This window comes from Salarias fasciatus, chromosome 12 (genome assembly GCF_902148845.1).
Source record: "Salarias fasciatus chromosome 12, fSalaFa1.1, whole genome shotgun sequence".
Classification (NCBI taxonomy): domain Eukaryota; kingdom Metazoa; phylum Chordata; class Actinopteri; order Blenniiformes; family Blenniidae; genus Salarias; species Salarias fasciatus.
Window position 1 is genome coordinate 12568072 of NC_043756.1, and position 19478 is coordinate 12587549.

At 44.1% G+C, this 19478-nt stretch overlaps 1 protein-coding gene across 2 annotated transcripts in view; it reads right to left on the reverse strand.

Moving 5' to 3' along the window:
- Window positions 1-329: 329 nt before the first annotated feature.
- Window positions 330-19478, reverse strand: part of LOC115397778 (phosphatidylinositol 4-phosphate 5-kinase type-1 beta-like) — a 31357-nt gene continuing 12208 nt past the window's right edge. The window contains exons 5-15 of one of the 2 annotated variants that reach the window (XM_030104236.1): window positions 16959-17076; window positions 14665-14817; window positions 13780-14079; window positions 7396-7589; window positions 6837-6920; window positions 6090-6138; window positions 5878-5962; window positions 4794-4952; window positions 2868-2994; window positions 1087-1210; window positions 330-697 (exon numbers count right to left, since the gene is read on the reverse strand). In XM_030104236.1, the coding sequence (XP_029960096.1) occupies window positions 695-697; window positions 1087-1210; window positions 2868-2994; window positions 4794-4952; window positions 5878-5962; window positions 6090-6138; window positions 6837-6920; window positions 7396-7589; window positions 13780-14079; window positions 14665-14817; window positions 16959-17076 (1396 nt within the window). In that variant the 3' untranslated portion in view covers window positions 330-694. Of the gene's footprint in view, window positions 698-1086; window positions 1223-2867; window positions 2995-4793; window positions 4953-5877; window positions 5963-6089; window positions 6139-6836; window positions 6921-7395; window positions 7590-13779; window positions 14080-14664; window positions 14818-16958; window positions 17077-19478 lie in introns of both variants that reach the window. The other variant, XM_030104235.1, reaches the window with a different exon arrangement.

A 19478-nucleotide genomic window follows, 5' to 3' on the forward strand; every position in this document is an offset into this window, starting at 1 on the left:
AAATAAAAGTCTTATAACCAATTTGAAAAGTGCCTTTATATCAAGAGTCTGTGCATCGTCCCTCTGCTGGGCTTCATCTGGGATCCAGTAACTGTCACTTCGGGCTCCTGTCAGAGCAGAATCCGGAATCCCACGTTCAACCACGTCACAGTCTGTGCGCTAGAGTCTGTCCTCGTCCGTGACTGCAGTCTGGCTCGGGTAATCTTGTGAGACACGCCATCGGGAAATCACTGTAAACATATCTTGGTCGTCGGCCAATGCAGCTGCAGTTAACAATGTCTTTCACTGGTCTCTGATCAACACATTTAAAGAAATGGATGAGTTGTGGATTTTACCCTCTTCTCATGTTTATATACACAGCCGTTGCTCTGGTCGCTGTGTAGGTCATGAAAATAAGTGTACATATATAAAACTTTCATGGCGCTGCGTTGACGCATACCCTAAGAAGCGTCGGTTCAGCCGACTGCTCAGAACGCGACACGATTTGGCTCCTGCAGAAGTCCGTTGCTGGGATTTTCCTTCAGTCCATCGGCCAGTGGGAATCTCAGTACTTTTATGTGTTGGCAAATACAAGTGGCAACATGGATCTAGCAGCACTGAAAGTGGAGTCAAACGCCAGCCTGGCCCGTCCGGTGGGGAGTGGCGATTGTCTGATGCTTGGCAGGAAGAAATGAAGATTGTAAAGCTGCTCTTTTCACTGCAGAGGAAAGAAAACAGATTCATATTAACAAGGCTTCAGGTATATTTATGACAATCTGAAAAATCAAACCACACATTAATGCATTCTTTAAAGAAGTAGAACTGAATGGACTCTGCTCAGTTGGACTTGGGGGGTCTTGGTGTGTGGAGTTTGCATGTTCTTCCAGGGCTTGTGTGTTTATATTCATTTTAAATATACATTTCATGTTTTTTATACAATTTTTGTACTATTTTGATAATTTCATATATCTTCAAACACATTTATGAAAAAAGTGTGACTTTCCCCCGCGTGCCACCAAAGGGAGCTCACGTGCCAGCAGCTTGAGAATCAGGTTGTAAAAGTGACACATTCTGAAACCACCAAGCGTGGTAAAGCTGAAAGCTCACCAAGTAGACATCGAGAACGGAGCCGTCGTCGCGGTCTATGTCCACATCCATGGTGCTCTGCTCCGAGGTGAGGCAGATGGCGCTGTCCTCCAGGGTGAAGGTGGAGCTGGAGGCGACGTCCTCTCTGGAGGGAGACCTAAGAGAATCACGCACTCATTTAGGTTTTCCTTTTCTTACATGAAACAGAGAGATGAGTCAACCGTGAGCGTGGCTGTGATTTCAGGTCATTACAGGCCTCATGAGAGGCGTTTCATAGAAAGAGGATGAAACTGAGTGGAGTGTAACAATGAAGCTCTTGTGGTTAATATGGAAAATTCGAAAGCAGAAAAACAAATAGTTACCACGAAAAGAGGACGAGCACTCTTAGAGTCACTCCTGAACAGAAAGCCTCAGAACAACAGGGGAGTTTTCCCATCATTCACAGCTCTCCAACAGATCATTATAAAAACCTGACAGACAGTTGATCCATTTGGATCACTTCTACACATGTGAATACGTGCATTTTTTTTTTTAAAATAATATATAGTTTAAATATATTATTTAAAATAATGTATTGAGCATTTTCATTGGTTCTCCACTAGGGGGCGATAAAAGAGCAGCTTTCTTCTCATGTACGTGATTAAGTAACTATGAGGACTTTTCATGGTGCAATGTTTAAAATTTAACTGATGCCATCATGTGTGAGCTCTTAGCTGTTGGTACTAAATCACTCAGTATGTCTTCGGTCCGACTCTTGGATTCTCGGCCAAGTATTGCAGCCTCTGTTGTGACGAGTTTAATCTAACTGGCTTGAGGACAGATGACATGTGGACATAGACTGGACAAGCTGTGTGTCTCGTTTACTGATTTTACATGAAAATTATTCCAAAAGGCAGTTTTACCCCTCATAAACGAGGAGTGGTAACTTCATTAAATATAAAGAAAAAATTCCATCAAAAGTTATAATAACTGCAGCACCAGCCGACCACACGTCAGGCAGAGATTGCCGTTAGCTGATGTAGAGTCATGATTCCTGTGCTTGTCTTCTTTTGTCCAGGTCCGTGTGCGGCACAAAGACACCAGGTAAGACCGTGTCAAGCCGTTGTTTAACTATTTATGAAAACAGGTGACAGAACAATGTCAGGCCAGCAGCAGGTGACTGATGAGAGGGCAAGGCCGGGCAGGTCACACAATGGCGCCTCGGAGAGCGAGCCGAACCCGACACCGCCGGACGGGAGCGGAGGTGAAAGATGGAGGCGACGCGCAGAGAGCATGAGAGGCCTTCTGAGGCCAGGTGCTGTGCTGGCCAAGTACGATAGGAGAGTGTGTGAAAAGTGCAATAAAACCTGTCAATTTTTAATCAGTTCGCTGACCTTAACTACGAGTTGGTGCCGTATCGAGAAAACATTTCTGCGATCTATGCCTTAAAAAAAGCCATCCGAGTAATGAAGGGCTCTACTTCATACTTCTAGGTGTCTTGTGCACTGAAGAGACAAACGCTGGCCTCCATCACATCACATCGCTCGCCGTCCGTACGCTGTGGAGGGAGAGTGGACCAACGCTGCCAAGTCAGCTGAGTCACCTGCTCCGTGACGCATGTCACCATTAATAAGGGGCGCATGATGCAACGGCAAAGGTGACAAGAACGGAGGCGTGTTTACCGTGCGTACGTGCCTCTGTGTGTGTGAGACGTGCCTTAATTTACATCCTTAAATAGTAAAGTAACTGAAGATCCAGTGAAATTCAGTGTCAGAGCATATTGTAGCAGGAGTGAGTGCTGAGGACATGAGGAGACGCTGTACCTGTCCTCTGTCTGGTGGTCCACGTTTACAAAGATGGAGGAGGTGGAGATGGTTCCCATGGAGGAGCCTTCATAGAAGGACGTGTCGGTGGGAACCAGATCGGGACGCAGAAACGAACCAAACACAGCTGAGGAGACAAAATAACAACCGTGAGATTTCAGGGAGGAAAGAAGAGACTGAAATCCCAGCCCCGTTCCTAAAATGTTCCTCCTTTACAGGTGTGACTGTCGTAGATAAAACGTCTGATACTAGAATCTATCAGATCAATCAGATCCACACCGCACCTCTGGAAACTTAGATATCATAACCTGTGTTTATGATTTCTAGGAAGAGCAAAAAGCCTCATTAGTCATCAATCACAATTCATAATGCAGCATTAATACCTGTTGGTTTGTTGTTTGCTGGGATTTCTCTGGTGGATTTTTAAAACCTCACAAGAGAGGACACACTGCGAAGCATAAACTAAAAACAAATCAAGTGGATTTCCGGCTTAGATTAAATAAAATACCTGTCAATAGAACAGTCAATTCTTAAATGCATTTCATTGTAAAGGGAGGGTCACATGGAAAAACAAGAACTTCAGAGGAACTCAGAGGCATCAGCTCTGCTAAGTTCTGCTCAATATGAACATATATGAGCACAAAATATACGAGAATAATGGTTTAAATAGTTGTCAATGCAGTGAAGACAGGTAAAGCTTGGATAATAGATAAAGCGATTCGCTTTTTCAATCTAAGTTTGTTCTTATGTGTGAGAGGAACAAGTGGAAATGATCGATTTGAAGATCAGAGTATACGTCAGTATTTATTTTTGGTGTTTCCTTTTAATGGCATTCCACCAGATTATTTAATCTCCATGTCACACTGTGAATGAGTCAGAGTGGAATTACACACTTTTCCCACTATAGCCTCTGGATGGATTTCTCATGCTGCGGCCTCTCGGACAACTTTTAATGACCATAAAGAGCAAGTCAGGAAGCGTTGCTTTATAGTGCGTTGCATCACAGCTGGATGTTCCAGAAGGGAAAATATATGTAAAGGGAAAGAGGACACATGACCCCCTGACGTCTCTTTCTGCTCCACGCCCTTGTTTCTTCCGGTGCGGTGCAGGCAAACACCAGTTTGTCATATCAAACACAAAGGTCAGACGTCACTGTGTTTCACCTCGGCCAGGACTTTCACCCTTTAATCACTCACCACGACTCACACGAGTGTCAGATTATGGAAATGATTTAATGCCAGAGGAAGAGAAGCAACTGCACTTCTCTTTATTAACATCCCCGACAGAAACACACCGATCCTGGCACTGCATCGGATCGGGCGCCATTAACACGGCAGCCTGGATTTACTTCCTATCAAGGCCAAACACGGATTCAAGCAGTGACAGCTTCTTCTGCAGGGCGACGCCTTTATGGCCGAATGCAAGTGGCTCTTTATAGTTGTTTACAGTCCCTCAAGTGTTTCTCAAAAGCTCTAATAAGCCACAAAACACAAAAATATACGGACTGAGGTTGAAATGGTGTCTTAGTTATCAGTTTAAGAGAGACACACGAAGAAAGTTGGTGCAACAATGATATAAAATGCCCTTTTTCGATCAGGTTTAAGGCTCATACTTCAGGCACTTCTCTTCTTATGTCTGTGAACATTATCAAAAGTGGCACAAGGAAGGAGATGTGATAAATCAGTGACAGGATCGTTTGTGGCCAGAACTCGCTGATGCAAATGTGAACGCTTCCGCGTGTGTCGTCTCATCCAAACAGACAAACGAGTGTCTCTCAAACTGAAGCAGAGGCTCTCACGGACAGGTGTCACAGTTCAGCGAAAGAGCTTTTACATAACACGAGGCAGGCGCTCATGATTTCATATCTGATTGATCGGAGTGAAAGAGTCACACGGACGTGACTTCTTCTTCCACACATTTGAGTACCTTGTCCGCCCAGGCTGTCCAGGCTGCGGGCTCCGCCCAGCCTGTCCCTCTTGTCCTCTTCATTCCTCTCATCCGCCTGCAATGAAAGGATCTCCTGTGAAGACGACTTGAGAGCCGGGATGGAAGTACGCGTCCTCTTTGAAGGGGAAAATCGAGTTACTGCAGAGCAAAAGGGGGGAGAAAGGAAGCATTTGAGTAGGAGAGAAGGAGAGAGAAGAGAGAGATTTGTGGAAGCAGCAGAGGGAGAGGAGAGGATAATTGGGGGAGATAAAGGAAAGCGGCAGTTACCCTCTGACTGAAGCAACACTCACACACAATGAAACTCCAATGCTTTCCCGCCAAAATTAGCAGTTTAGTTATTGAACCGCGGAATAAAGGCACAATGACGATTACACAAGTGTCCCCTGAGCCGTCCCTAATTCTGCCTCCCGAGCAGGGCATGAAATGAAATCCTCTCCTGTCATCTCGCTCTGACAGGACTTGGCGGCGGTTAATAGCGCAGCTGAATCCTCAAATCACTGCCTCAATCGTGTCCGTTTCCACAGGGGGTCCCATGTGGTTGCATAACATTTGTTTCTATATTTGAAGTTCCCAAACACCTTCCTGCCTGCCTTTACCTCCAGCCACGCCCGTGACACTGAGAACAAACTGTACCCACTCTAATGTGTTTACCAGAGCGGGCGACTGAGTGAATCAGCTCTGCATGCCACAATTCTGCACACTTACACAGACATATGTTTTGAACTGAAAAACATGCTAATAACTTTTGAGAATGTGTCATTTTTTTTGTGTAATTTGTTTTCTAAATGAAAGTGAATCTGTGGTTCAACTAAAACGAAAAAACCATCAAAGCAAAAATAGAGGAAGAGAGAAGTTTCACTATTGTCTGTTACTCTCAGACCGATTACATCATCCTGATTCTCAGATGTGCAGTCGGACATATCAAAGAAAATCCTCCCGGTTAACTCTGCTTCTCATGTCACATGGTATTTTCCACTTCACACTCCTGCCCCCCCCCCCCCCCCCCCCCCCCCCCCCCCCCCCCACCTCTTTGTTTTGTCACGTGAGCGACTGTGGGACTTACGCTGATTCTTCCTGAACACCCGTGTGCTCATGAACTTGAGGAAGCGGCTCGCATAAAACCCGGGCCGGTGGACCGAGACGGAGTCCTGAGGACAGACGGGAGGAAATGTTGAGCTTTTAATCGGGCAGCGGCTAACAGACATGCGAGGAAGCAGCCGAATAAAGGGCTCATTCACAAAAGCGGGGTCAGATTTGAGCGGGCGATCGACTTACGCCGTCGTACACCAGGGCTTTCCACGAGTGTTCCAACTTTTTAATTAACCTGCGGAGACACATACAAGGGGAGGCCTTGTTACAGTCATATCCTCTGATACAACTTCCCTTTTATGCTCCACCGAACCTGTCTCTCTCTGATGCAGCAAAAAATAACTATATTGTGCTGGTAGTGCAGCAGAAAACACATTTTTATGTTATGTAACATGATGTTTTTTTGAGTTTGACTCAAGTGAGGCAAATTAGAAGATGTAAATGCATTTAAAATGAACCTATTCATCACTCCTGACCCAATATCACCTGTTTGTCTGCTGCCCTGACCCAAAGATTTATGTCAGGCCTTGAAATCTCCAAAAGTCTAAAAGTCGATGAACCAGAAAGCTCCTTTCACTCTTCATTTATCCAGCTTGCTTGCTCTCAGGACAAAAAAAAAAAAAATCAATGTGTAAATAAAAAAGACCAACAGTCTGCTGAGTCCATTTAAATCGTGCCGGAGAGAGAAGAGAACTGAGTCCACTCAGGAGAGGAGTAAAGTGTCTCTCCATCAGAGCAGGGAGATCATTCAATACAAGATGTCAGCAGCAATAACTGAAAAAGTCAAGCTGTCCTACAGAGTCATGCATTAAACCAGCAAACACTGACAACAAATTCTTCTTTTTAAAAATACTTTTGGATGCTCTAACACTGAACCGATACATCTGTTTTTCACTGGCAATAGATCACTGTACACACAGCTGGTTCAAGTACCTGTACGACTGCAGAATATCTATGATTCCCAGGTAGATGAGCAGCTTTTCGTCTTTGTGTGTTTTTGCAGGAATGCCTCCCATCCTGGTGAAAGAAGCGCAGCCACAGTCAGAAAACAGCTACTGTTCGTCTGCAAGACTGTTTAAATAAAGGCAATGTGCTCTTTTACAAGTGTTTGTAAAAGAGCCACTTGCAGTGTTTACATTCATGCGTGTTGCTGTAAATACATAGAACTGTGTCAGTGTTTGTATTTGTGTAGCTATGGTTATGTGAGGGCCTGACTGTGTGCACACTGCGTGAGTGTATGAATGAGGAATGAGCTCGGGTGTATAACCGAGCGTGTGTGTGTGTGTGTGTGTGTGTGTGTGTGTGTGTGTGTGTCTTTATTCTTTTACTGGGGGTACATCCCAAGGGGACTCATGTCACCGTAGAAACAAAATATGCAGTCCCCATAGAGGAAGTCTGCAGAAAATTAACGCAAGTCAGCCTGGTGTTCCCATAAGACATGAAAACGTGTGTGTCCATGTGTGTGTGTGTGCGCCCAGCTGAGCCGACTCACGTGAAGTCAGTGGTGATGGCCTCAGCAGCCTTCCCGTCTCCTTGGATAGACTCCATGGCGGTGGAGTAGAGCACCTTCTGAGCCGGGGGTCTCTTCCCGTCACCCCCCTGCTCGCCGCCGTCCCGCTCGTTGTGGTCCAGGACGTGAACGCCCAGCAGCAGACTGTAGTCCATTATTTTAAAGCTTTCCAAAACCTGGTCAGAGCAATAAGAGATGCTTGGTGAGTCTGTGGCTCAACCTCTGAGCGGGAGGAAATTTGACATTTTGACCCATTAGATCTGTTCCACCATTTCTCAAAGTTGAGCATCAGTGTTCTTGAGGAAATTAAAGGTATTTTATTAAATTTTATGCATTGAATGAAGTGTTACGGCCCCCTATACCAAATCAGCGCTGATGACACTATTCTTTTTATAATGGCTTTTCTTTTTTAAGCTAAATTGTGTTGCACTGGTTGGGGGCAGGCGGGGGGAGAGGGGCTCCATCTCTTAAAAAAACATTTCCAGAGGGAATATATTATGAGAAAAAGAATGAGAAGCACTGTCCCAATCCACCACCAGAAGGGGGGGGGGGGGATTTACCTTCAGCTCCCCGGCAGTAAATACAAAAACATCATGAAATGTTTCTGCCACTTTGATCCCTCAACACACTTTCATGTCCCAGTGAGCAGAGAGCTCGCACAAGGAAATCTGTTTAAACCAGTTCTAAAGCAAAATAAACAAGGTGTTTTTCCACAGCGAGCCAAGTGTTACACATTGACCCGTCTGAGGAGTCCTTCGCCCAGCTTCCCAGAAACTCGCACCTAACATCTCTCACGGCTCAAGAAAAGCAGTTTTACGACGTAACTGGGGTAAAGAGGGAGGTGGGAGTCTGGTCTGGGAATGGGGTCAGGGTCGCCGCCGTGTTATCAAGCTTATCTTGTGACCTAGACAGGAACATAATCTATTGTGCTTGTCTAGAATTCTTATGGATTAATCTCATATAGTTCTGCAATACAAGGGTTCTACAGTTTTTTATTTGTGTGAATGCAGGAAAGCAGAGAGAGCGAGAGAGTGAAAGAAAACAGACATTGCACAAAACCGAAAATAAACTCAATAAACCATGTCATTGTAGTCTGGGACATCGAAATGTACAGTTATGAAAGTACACATCCCCCTCCAACATATGACTGATGGAACAAAAATAAAACAGTGAAATTATGACAGCTGTGACCCAGACATCTGATCTCTAATCAATTTCTGAAGCGTGGTCGAAGAAGATTTCATCAGAAGTTTCTGTTTTAGAAGCAGCTGATGTATAAGTTGCACACATTCATACACACACGCATGAAAGTACATAAATCCAGACCAAATGACAAACTCAAACACAGGGTCATTTGTTTGAGCCCTGCTTCTCCATATCAACAATTTGCATCTCTTCACTCGGACTCCTCCAGCCTATTCAAACTGAAGCCATTTTGAATAGAGCCATGCTCCCCACGCCGCCTGCAGAAAGCCAGTACTGTGTGTACTGGCCCAGCTTTACCCCCAGGACACAATAAAACTGTCACAGCAAAGAGAAAACGGCTAAAAATCTCATTTATCTGTGCAAAAAGCTGTGAAAAAAAAATAGGTTTGAAATGATAATATCAGTGAATCAGAAGAACAGCAGATCAAAGTTTGCGGCATTCTCCCTGCTCGCCGCTCTGGTTTCCAACAAAGCTCAGTTTGCTTTCAACAAATGGGAAAGTCCAATACTCTAACAGGGCTACAGACAGCGAGCTTTATCACTCACAACACTCTCTGATCTCCCACAAACCTCCGATGTTTTTCAGTTTATTGCACCCCGAAGCACTCCTCCACCGATCCATCTCCGTGCCAGCGAGGCCGCGGCGCTCCCCACAGCGCCGGCTCTCATGCCCCACTTCGCAGTGACACTAATACACTGCAAGCTTTCTTAAGCCCGAGTCTGTCTGCTCGGAAGACGGGGGCACACAGGCGCTTGGCTCTGTGGCACAGAGTCCCGAACGCACACACACACACACACACAGACACGGCCCAGACGCAATCGACAAAATGCTGGCGCTAATGCCTGCATTCATAATGTATGAGTACAACTCGCTCCTCATGACAGAACGCCGAGGCCTCAGACACACGGCCTTTGATTCCAAAGTTAATTACATTTTTCTCTTTGAAATAAAAAACAAACTCGTGACCCTTGAAGAACAAGAAAATGTCAGTTATTAAGGTTTTAAAAACAATGCTGTTTGCCTTTCTCTAAATACATCAGACTCGTGAAGGTATAATAAATGTTGTCCTGTGACAAAGATTTATACACTAGAATTCTTGTTTGCCAAACCATGCGATGATTATCCCAAAACAACCATCAAACGGTTGTCAGTCATGTGGTTAAAGTGTTGGACCGAGGAGCCATAAAAAGCTGGACTGAAACAAACCATGAAATGTTTGAGGTTTTAACCTTGAGTTACACACTAGAACACCGCTTTGTGCTGGATGTGTTCTGACATGTGAATAAACTAAACTCGAGCATTCATTTAATTTGGTTTAAATATAAATTACACCTCACCATCATGATGAGTTTTGGTTTTCTTTTTTCTGTTTTTGCTTCACAGATTTACAGGATGAACAAAAAAAAAAAAGGAGCCGCAGTAAAACGTGACACACTCACACTTACACCAGCATTTTATTGTCCACTAAACAAAATTCACACCTGCACTGGCTAAATCTTTCTATTTTTAAGACATTTCTTGTCCCCAAGATAGATTTTTTTTTCCTCTGATCATCTTGATCACACTCGGTTGGGAAAGTCTCCAGACTCAAACATGAAGCGCGGAGGAATCTCTGCTGAGAGCTCCACATCATCCTCATCAGCGTCGGTGTCATTATCACTTCTGTGTCACTGACGGCAGCTGCACGTGCACACACACACACACACACACACACACACTTTACACACACACATGGCCCTCTGTCTCACTCCCTCCGTACAGTAGAGTTCCACATAAATCATTCATGACGTATGTTGTTTTGGTGTTTGGTGGGCGTCGGGGGAACTGCAGCGTAATGGAGAGAGGAGACTTAAAAGGAAGAGAGTGTACCAGCCATTTCCTAGAAGGGTCCCAAGCTGCACAAATCTGTGATTCTCTCACATTCTTTAAACTTTATCTGTCAACTCGACTTTACCCTCCAACCCAAACCCTGTGACAGTCACTTAAAACAAAAATAAGCAGACTGGGAAAATAACCTGCATTTTTTTTTTGGTAATCTCAGTGCTGCTATGATGTGACAAAAATCACTTCCACTTCCTCGATCCCTCCATTCCCCCCACCCCCGCTGCGTTTTCGGCCGGTCCTGGGGTGACGGGGTTAGCTGCTTACTCATGAAAATGGAGAGAGATTCTGCTTAGAGGGCACTTTGCTTCCCGCTTCGGAGGCGAGAGCAGGAAGCCATGACAATAACAAACTACGCCGCACAGAATCTCTCCCAGCCGAGGCTCAACAGATTCACTTCCATATACATTTGCCTCTTCACATCTTTTTTTTAAACAATTGCTGCAAAATATTTGCACAATATTAAACCACCCAAACATCTACATTAAAAATATGAGCTACTGCATTTAGTCTCTATAATAAATGAAAAAATATGTTTATGGCACAACGGAGCAATGACTTCTAACACTCTGTATTGTGTGCATATCCTTAAATCAGATCCGGCATGAACTTCTGTTCCCCACGTGCGACAGTCAGACTCGGCTGCACATAAAGTTTTCTTCACTTCACTTTTCCTTTCCTGAACATCTTTTGTATTGAGGCTGACCTCTGCAGACCGGAAACTCCCCACAAGGGCAGGAGGACGAAATATGAACTTGATGTGGACTCTATTCCACCCACTGTGAAATGAAGAGAAAATGTTATTTACTTCACCAGTCAGAGGTCAAAATATAACTCCACTGGAGTTTATTGACGTGGTCTCACTGGCCTGAAGTCTGTTTCTTTCCCCTGTAGAAAGCTCCTGGTCTTTGGTTCTTCCGTCTGCCTGCACTCATTAGTTGATGTTTGATCTTGATTTTTACCACGCCGAATGCAGAGATACATCATGGAGGTGGAGGTGGTGTGTGTGATGTTGTAAATGTTATTATAAACCAGATGCAGAGCACAAAAACAAGCTTTAGATCTTTCTTTCTTGTGTTTTGTACATTGAGCATGAAATGCTTAGAGAATAATTCAGATAAATATATTTTAATGGGTTTTGTAGTGATGACGGGGCATACTGTATCTCAATAAACGCACATACGTGTTAAACATAGAGGAAGCTCTGAGTTAGCATGAGAATAGGATGTCATTCTGGCTACAGTTTGCTCGGGGAAAACAATTAAGGAAAACATTGAGGAAGTCAGCATATCAGTCACTGATGACAAGAAAGGCCATAACCTCAGTGGATCACACGAAGTTCCTTGTTTCACATGTATAACAACACCCAAGTTCGTGCAAAAGCTCATAATGGTGACTTTGTTGACGTCGAGGGTGGGAAACGAACATCTGTTCACACTTGGAAAATTCCTGTAAAGGTTTTTCTATTTTTACAACTGCATGACAGAAGAAAACTTACTACAACGAGAGATCTGCCGTGAGGCTAAATCCATCCACAGCATCACACTGCTCATCACGTCAAACTCTCACCCGTCCTCCATCAATCTCCGTCTGCCGATAAAACCATCGCGGTTCCTCTGTTCCCACTCGCTGATTGAAAGCAGAGTGCGGCGTGCTGGAAGTCATTAAGCTGTTAGCCGAACGGCACAGCGCAGGGTCACCAGGTTTGGCAGGTCGGCCTCGCGGAGCAGGGACTCTTCCAGGAAAGCCTTTCTTCCTCATGTCTGGCCTCATCAGAAAACACTGACACACGCTTACAGTAACAACCTGGTCGGATTCCAAGTTAAATAACAGATCAGACATTTTTTTTGCCGAAGTACAAATGGGATTACAAAACGGAGGGGGCTTCGGGCTCCAGAGCCCATCATTAGTCAGCTGCTATCACTGCCTGGAAGTCATATAGTCGTCACTGATAAAGCTCTCTTGAGAGCCCATTAGTTTCCTTGTAATATTGCAGGAAAGTCACTGCGTTTCAGGCCCTGATGTATATTTAGTCATCTATCGATCCCCGCTGAAAGACTTATGGTTCTCAATGATTGTCATAGCAGTCATCCGAAGATGTTTTCTGATTACAGTACATAAATGTTGTACTGATACTTTGTAAAGCTCTTTAAATTCACATTAAAGTAAACCAGAATGATGGCGAAATGGAGAACAAACAGTCCCCAGCGACAGATCAATCTTTTTTCGTGATTTGGCATCGCTAACTGCTGCCTCTATCACTTTCAATAAAACTCATTTAAAGTTGGTTTATTTAAATGGTGGCTGAGTTGCCTATTAACAGATAAATTAACAAATGAAATTGAAGACAGCGTTAGTTAAGAGTTCGTTTAAATATAATCTCAATAATGTATTATCATAATTTCAACAAATGGAAATTATTATAATGCATTATTTCCAGTTTATTCGCCCAACTAGGACTGCCATTTAATATATGGAATGTGAAAGTTGAACAGATTTGGTAAAACTGGAGGTTTGTCGGGTCTGTAAACATGTCAGCAAGACTTAGGAATGACTTCAGTCTTCACTTAATGCAGCTCTGACGCAATATAGACTGACAATATGAAATGAAACAATGAAGTCCGGGAGGCTTTTTCAGGAAGTGATTGGGCTACAGGAGAGTTTTTAATATCTGGGAAATGCTCAAACTCCCTTCTTGACGCAGATCATCATTTGGCTTCAGCCTTGAAGCAGAGAAGAATGCGAGCCTTTAAATTGGAGGACTATCTTTGGACTGAGCTCTGCGCCTCTCAGGCTCTCAGGATCATGTCTTGATGACATGGAGAGTTTGAAGAGCTGTCATGTGCTGAAACGCAGCTATGCAGCGAGAGGAGCGGGGCGGAGAGCAGAGACCCGGAGCGAGCCAGACACACAGTGAAAACAAGCTGCTTCCCACCCTCCGGCAAACACATGGAAAATTCTCTTTTCTAAACATCTGCCCCACGCGCGCACGCACAGACTTGTACATGACGTAACGTATGGAGCAGCACATGTTGGCATGCAAGTGCCCACAATCAGGTACAAGACTGAGTCAGTGACAAGTCTTTGGCAGGACACTCCGCTCAACTCCCATCTCAGTGTGCAGGTCAACTGTTTGAGCACAGAAAGTGTTACTTTCATGAAACTAAAACGACCCAATCCTTTGTTTTCTTACTAGTTTAACAGCTTCCTTTTTTGGAATAATAGTGTGCTTCCTGTTGTGAGGACACTTATGCAAGATATGTCCCATAACCACCTACCCGACAGTCTCTCTGCAGCGTCTTCATCAGGTTGTTGTACATCTCCGTGTCGAAGTAGAGGCCGACCTCGTGCATGTCCTGGAAGTCCAGGTCCTTGTAGGTGGGAGAGCTCTTCTCCCTCTCTTTCCTGGACGCTCGCCTCTTGTAGGTGGAGCCCTTCAGGTCGTACTTGTAGTGCATTTTAACAGAGCGAGGCAGTACGTTGTTCATCACCACCAGTCGAATGTTGATTCCTCCGGACTGGATACAGTACAGGCCGTAAAACTTTGGCAGAAGAGTTCGAGGATTCTGGTTCAAGTTCTGTGGACATGAGGAGAGCAGGCGGGATCAGACCGATTCAACATGCACAAACACACTTCCTCTGGTTCTGATTTAATTATGACAAACAGACACATCCATTCATTAAAAATCACCTGAAGTGGTTTTACTCAGTGAGACTAATCACCAAGAAATCTGGAAGAAATACTGGAAAAAGAAAATCTTATTGAGCCCGAGGTTAATTTTTTTATTAGCTTTTCATGGTTGGCTCAACAGAATGGACTCTAAAAGAGACATCTTCCTGAGGGAGATTAATTTTGGATTTACACTCATCAGAATCAAGGGTCACATGGATCTTTAATATAGCAGTGTAACTCAGATTCATGTAGTTTTAACCTGTGAATTATTATTACTCTGATTATCAGATATTTATTGAGACAATAATTTCCCCACAGAAACATAAAAGTCTTATCAGTTGATCAAAGTTCGTTCATCTGTCCTAACACATAGCTGAGCTGAGCGTCAACAGTCGGTTAAACTTTAAACTCAAGTTAATCTTCAGAAAAAGAAAAGCTTTGGTTAAAGAGGCAATGAGAAGTCGTCATACAGCCACATTCAGCTTCTCACCATGTAGTATCCTGGCAGCAGCCTCTGCAGAAACTTGGCCTCTTTGTGCTGGACAGTTTTAATGATGAATTCGTCGTCGCTGGTCAGGTAGAAGAGCGAGCCGCTGGCCCCCGGGTTGGTGAGCTCAATCAGAGGCTCATTTACAAGGGAATACTGTTGAGGGGAAGAAAATAACAGGGAGAGAATTTAATTTTTTCCACACGTCAAGTCCAAAAAAATACATGTCTTTGTAGGTGAGGAGACAAGAAACAGTACATCTGGCATCAAGAAGGCCGATCACAAGATTCAAATTGAATTAAGAGATAAATGAAGAACCTGTTTTATCCTCAGATTTTTAAGCAAGCTGAAACACTCCAAGCCTTTTATACTTCAGATTTCTATTCCTGTTGCTCATGAATCATGACAATCTAAAACGGAATATTGTATTAAAGCAAATGTTTTCACGTGTTTTCTTTTAGAGTCCATCATTATCAAGTCATCCAATTTCAAAAATACTTAAAATTCAGACAGAAACAACTTTTGCAATGAAAATCGCTCCGTGACGCAGCTCTGCGTCGACAACCGTTTCCTCCTCACATTAACTGTAGGAACATAAGGTCTGTTTCACAGACTGCACGACAGCGTTTGCCAAGCTTCACGTGTCTGCAGGAACATCGGAGCTTCGCTGCTAAGAAGCGGCCAAACAGCCAAACTGCGAGGGCCATTAGCGTGAGCCGAACACAGGTGATCACTGTTTGTCCTGTGTTTCTCAGAAGAAAAACCCAACAGACAACAGATCAAGAGGCCTCACCCTGAAGTGGCAATCACCGTGTGCGGGAGAGCCTGCGAGAGCGGCGTTAATCGGGGGAGATTTGAGAGCAACGTGTCCACTCTCCCTCCGCTGATGACCTTCCTCCATCACTTTGAGCTACCAGCACAAACACACCCGCAGTTTATTGCATTTGCATTGGGGAGACTGCGTCTGTGTGTACAACCCCTCGCTTTAATTACACTGCGTCTGTTTCTCTCTGAATAAATTCATCATCACCTCAAGGACATCCATCATTAGTGCGTCCTCTAAGCCGCTGCGCCTTATAGCCGCCGCCGCCGCCTTCAAGTCACATTTCGTCTCTGCGTCTCTCCTCTAGAGTCCTTTGTCTTTCGCGAACGCAGAATTAAATTGGCCATTCAAAAACAAGAATGCAGCTGGTTCGGGCTTATGAAAGGCTCGGAGGCAGATGGAAAATAGGAGAACGGCGTCATAACAGGATGAAGCCTAAGAAAACATCACACAAAATCTAATTTTGCGCCAAACAAATACGTAGTGTATGTGGAGGAACATGACAGAGAGCTTTAGTTTAAATCAATGAGGACTAAGGCTTTATGAATGTGCCTTCAGTTGCAAATATTCTCATACATGTAAATACTAAAACAAGCAAGAAAATAGAAAACAGAAGCCACAAGTCAACGTGAAGCTTGTGCAGAAAAACTGAAGCAGTTTGTCTTTGATTCAGCAGGAAATTCACTGAGTCATCATCTGCTGGTTTCATTCAGCTCTGTGCGGATCGGAGCAGCCCGAATGGAAAGGCGTCCTCAGAGGTGGTCTGCAGCACCACGTCTGCATCATTCACCCCATGTGCAAGAAAAAAAGCATTCAGTGAAGAGGGGGTGGGGGGTGTAATAATGAGAGCAAAACAGGCCTGCCCGTAATACAACACAACTATACTTTGATTACCGATAAATGCATAATCAAGCATGTGGTCCAGCAGACACTGATCAGCTAAATGTGCATTTTACTTCTTTTCTTCTGTCTGAAGACTGACGGGTCGATAGTGGAGTAAATGGTGCGGTAACAGTTGATGGGTGGTTTAGCGGTCGGTACTCTTGTTTCCCGGACTGATGCCACATCTTTTAGTTAGCATGTTTTTATAAAAAGAAACATTGAGGCTTATTGCTGGCTCTAAATTCACAGTAGGTCTGAATGTGTGATTGTACTTCGTGACTGTACAGGATGCAGTAGAAGGTTTTACATATTTTCAAAATAAAATCTCACTGATCAACAAGACATATCAGGTTTGTTATTATGTATATCAAGTATTCAGTTAACATTGAAGTAAAATAACTTAATTCTCTGTGAGACAGTATTTTCCTTGAACAGCAGTGTGTCGGCACTTCATTTGATTAACCCCACGATATTCAGAGCAACACAAATCCCTTGGTCAGAAGCAGGACTTCATTTGATTACTTCATCATGAGTGGAAACAAACACGCAGCCGGATCAGCTGACAAGCAGCAAATATGTTCGCTGATCTTACCAGGTAATCGTCCGGTTTGATGCCGAACAGGTCTCTGAAGTAGCGAAAGGCCAGGGGGGCGTACGTCTTGAAGCGGAAGTCAGGGTATTTATGTGCCGGAGTTAAGTTGCTTCCCTCGCTGGTTTGTGTTGAAAATATAAAGCAGACAGGAAAAAAAAAAAAACATATCAAGATATGTTTGCAGCAATAACTTCAATGAAGAAATTAAAAACTGAAGAAACATGACTGAAGAGTTTCAATCACACAGACACAATACCAGCCAGGGGAAAGTAAAGTCTCACACTCAATCTGTGTATCTGTTGACTGTGTAAGTTTATCAGCTTTCCGCCGCAATTTTGTCCGCTCACACGCCGACAGGCTTCGGTAAACTCACGGATGGGAAACCAGATTTACCTGCATTGTGGCTACAACCTGACCTGTATTCAGTTCCTGGCCTGGGGACCGAGGACGTCTCTGATTACTGCGTACCAACAACACAGACAACACATGAGCCCTGCTCCAGAGTGGGGGGAGACGGACGAGCGAAAAAAACCCCAAACAATGAGAAAATAACCTACATTTTGACCAGTCAACGAGGTGCTTCTTTTAGACACGCTTTGACAAAGACTGCACCTGTTTCATAACTAACCTAACCCGTGTTCCAGGGGAAAACCACAACACTGGAGTAAAGCACATCTAATAAGGTTAGCGTGAGTCAGGCGTCGAGTCTTTCATCTAATAAACTCTCGGTGGAATCAGTCTTGTTGACGCTAAGTGAACAAGTAGGCTAATAGAGGCTTTTGTTTTCCAGGCCGCCACTAAATCTTGCAACTTGAAAGATGTTTGGTGTGAAGGGGGCGACTGTTGTCGTTTCATGTGGGTATAATACTCAATCATACAAATGAGGGCAAGAGTGAACGCTGGCTGTGTAACTCTATCCCCGTCATTACTCCGCAGTGACATCTGAATGCTGCTTAGAGTCGGAGGGGAACAACAATTATCTGTCATGAATGAGTGACAGCTGTTGATGGTAATGCACACTTTGGATGGAAAACAATTACTACCTGGAACGGTTTTACTTCAGTCTAATTAATGACCTTCTGGCTGTGGGAAGATGTGCGCCTGGCTATCTGAGATATATCCACTGAGGAACAGAAAAAGGGAGAGAAAAAAAAACGGAGGTGGCGGATGTGTGTGAGTGGGAGTGAAAGTGATCTGCGGCATCTCCAGACTGACAGGACGAACAACAGAGGAGAAGCCTCAAGAGGAAAACTGCAACAAGGAGAAAGGGGGGGGGGGGGGGGGGGGGGGGGGGGGGGGAAGAGGAGGGAGGAAATAAAAGTATCTGAGCTGTCGCCATCACTCAGCTGCTCTCTCAGGAAAGTCCCTCAGCTCAAAGACAGAGAGACGTTTGTGTTTGTGTGCTATTACACAACAATAATGTTTAGGCAAAGAAAAGAGAGAAAAACTGTCATGTCAGTTGATCCAATGGAGGTATTCATTTTTTTAGTCAATAAATTGGTTTTGTTTGTTGTGTCTTGAATGATTTCTTTTGTGCTATATTGTGATATATTACGTTTGGTTTCCACAGTAAGAAGTTGACCCTGAAGGCAATAAAAACATTTTATTCACTTTTGAATGAGAAATCATTCTCGATGGCATTGATGACATAACTCATATTTTGTACACTTCAGCATCTCACAAAGCCAGAGACTTTAGTGTTTTTAACACTCATCACTGCGGCGCCCATTGTAAAAACGCAAATTATGTTTGGCTGTTGCTGAGAGATCTGACACAATGAAAGGTCAGCGTGCGTGTCAAGACCAGGTTTGAGTAAACAAGACTGAGTTTGCATATCCTGGTCCAGCTTCTCATTGATGGGAATCTGAACCTCTCCGTGAAACTTAAGACATAACAATAGTCACCACTGATCTAAGTTTCACTTGCTAAATTGTGTGTTGGGACAAAAAGTGTGTAATATGTATTATGATAGCTATATGTGTCCTTTAAAAAGAAAAGAAAAAAAAAAGATGGAAGCTTTGTGTATCCTCAGACAACAGATTCTGCACGGACTGAAGCTGAGAAGTCTCTGGATGAACTGTTGGAATGTTTTGGAGTTTGTGACAGAGCAGACACTGTGTGTGGACAGCGGTGCCTCAGTTTATGAGAAGTTTCTTTAAGCTGATGCTGTAATTGTGCAGACAGCCTGAGACCACAGGGCCGCCTCTACACTGACGGATGTTTTTGCGCCGTGGCAGTGAGAAGCATGCAGCAAGCTGATTTCATAGTCCCTGACAGGATAATCCATTAAACTAGTTTGATCCCAGCATCCTGACTCAGACAAGCAAAAATCATTCTGTGCAGTTTGTGGAGGTGGAGGGATTCCCTTGGACTCTATGTCCAGGCGCTCGCACTTTCCAACGAGTGTGATTAATGATAGCTTTTAATACCAGACCCTGACATATAATATTTGAGCTGACACACAAGAAAAGCTTGGTCGTCACTCCCTCCTCATTCATTCACTTTAGAACAGTGTCACAG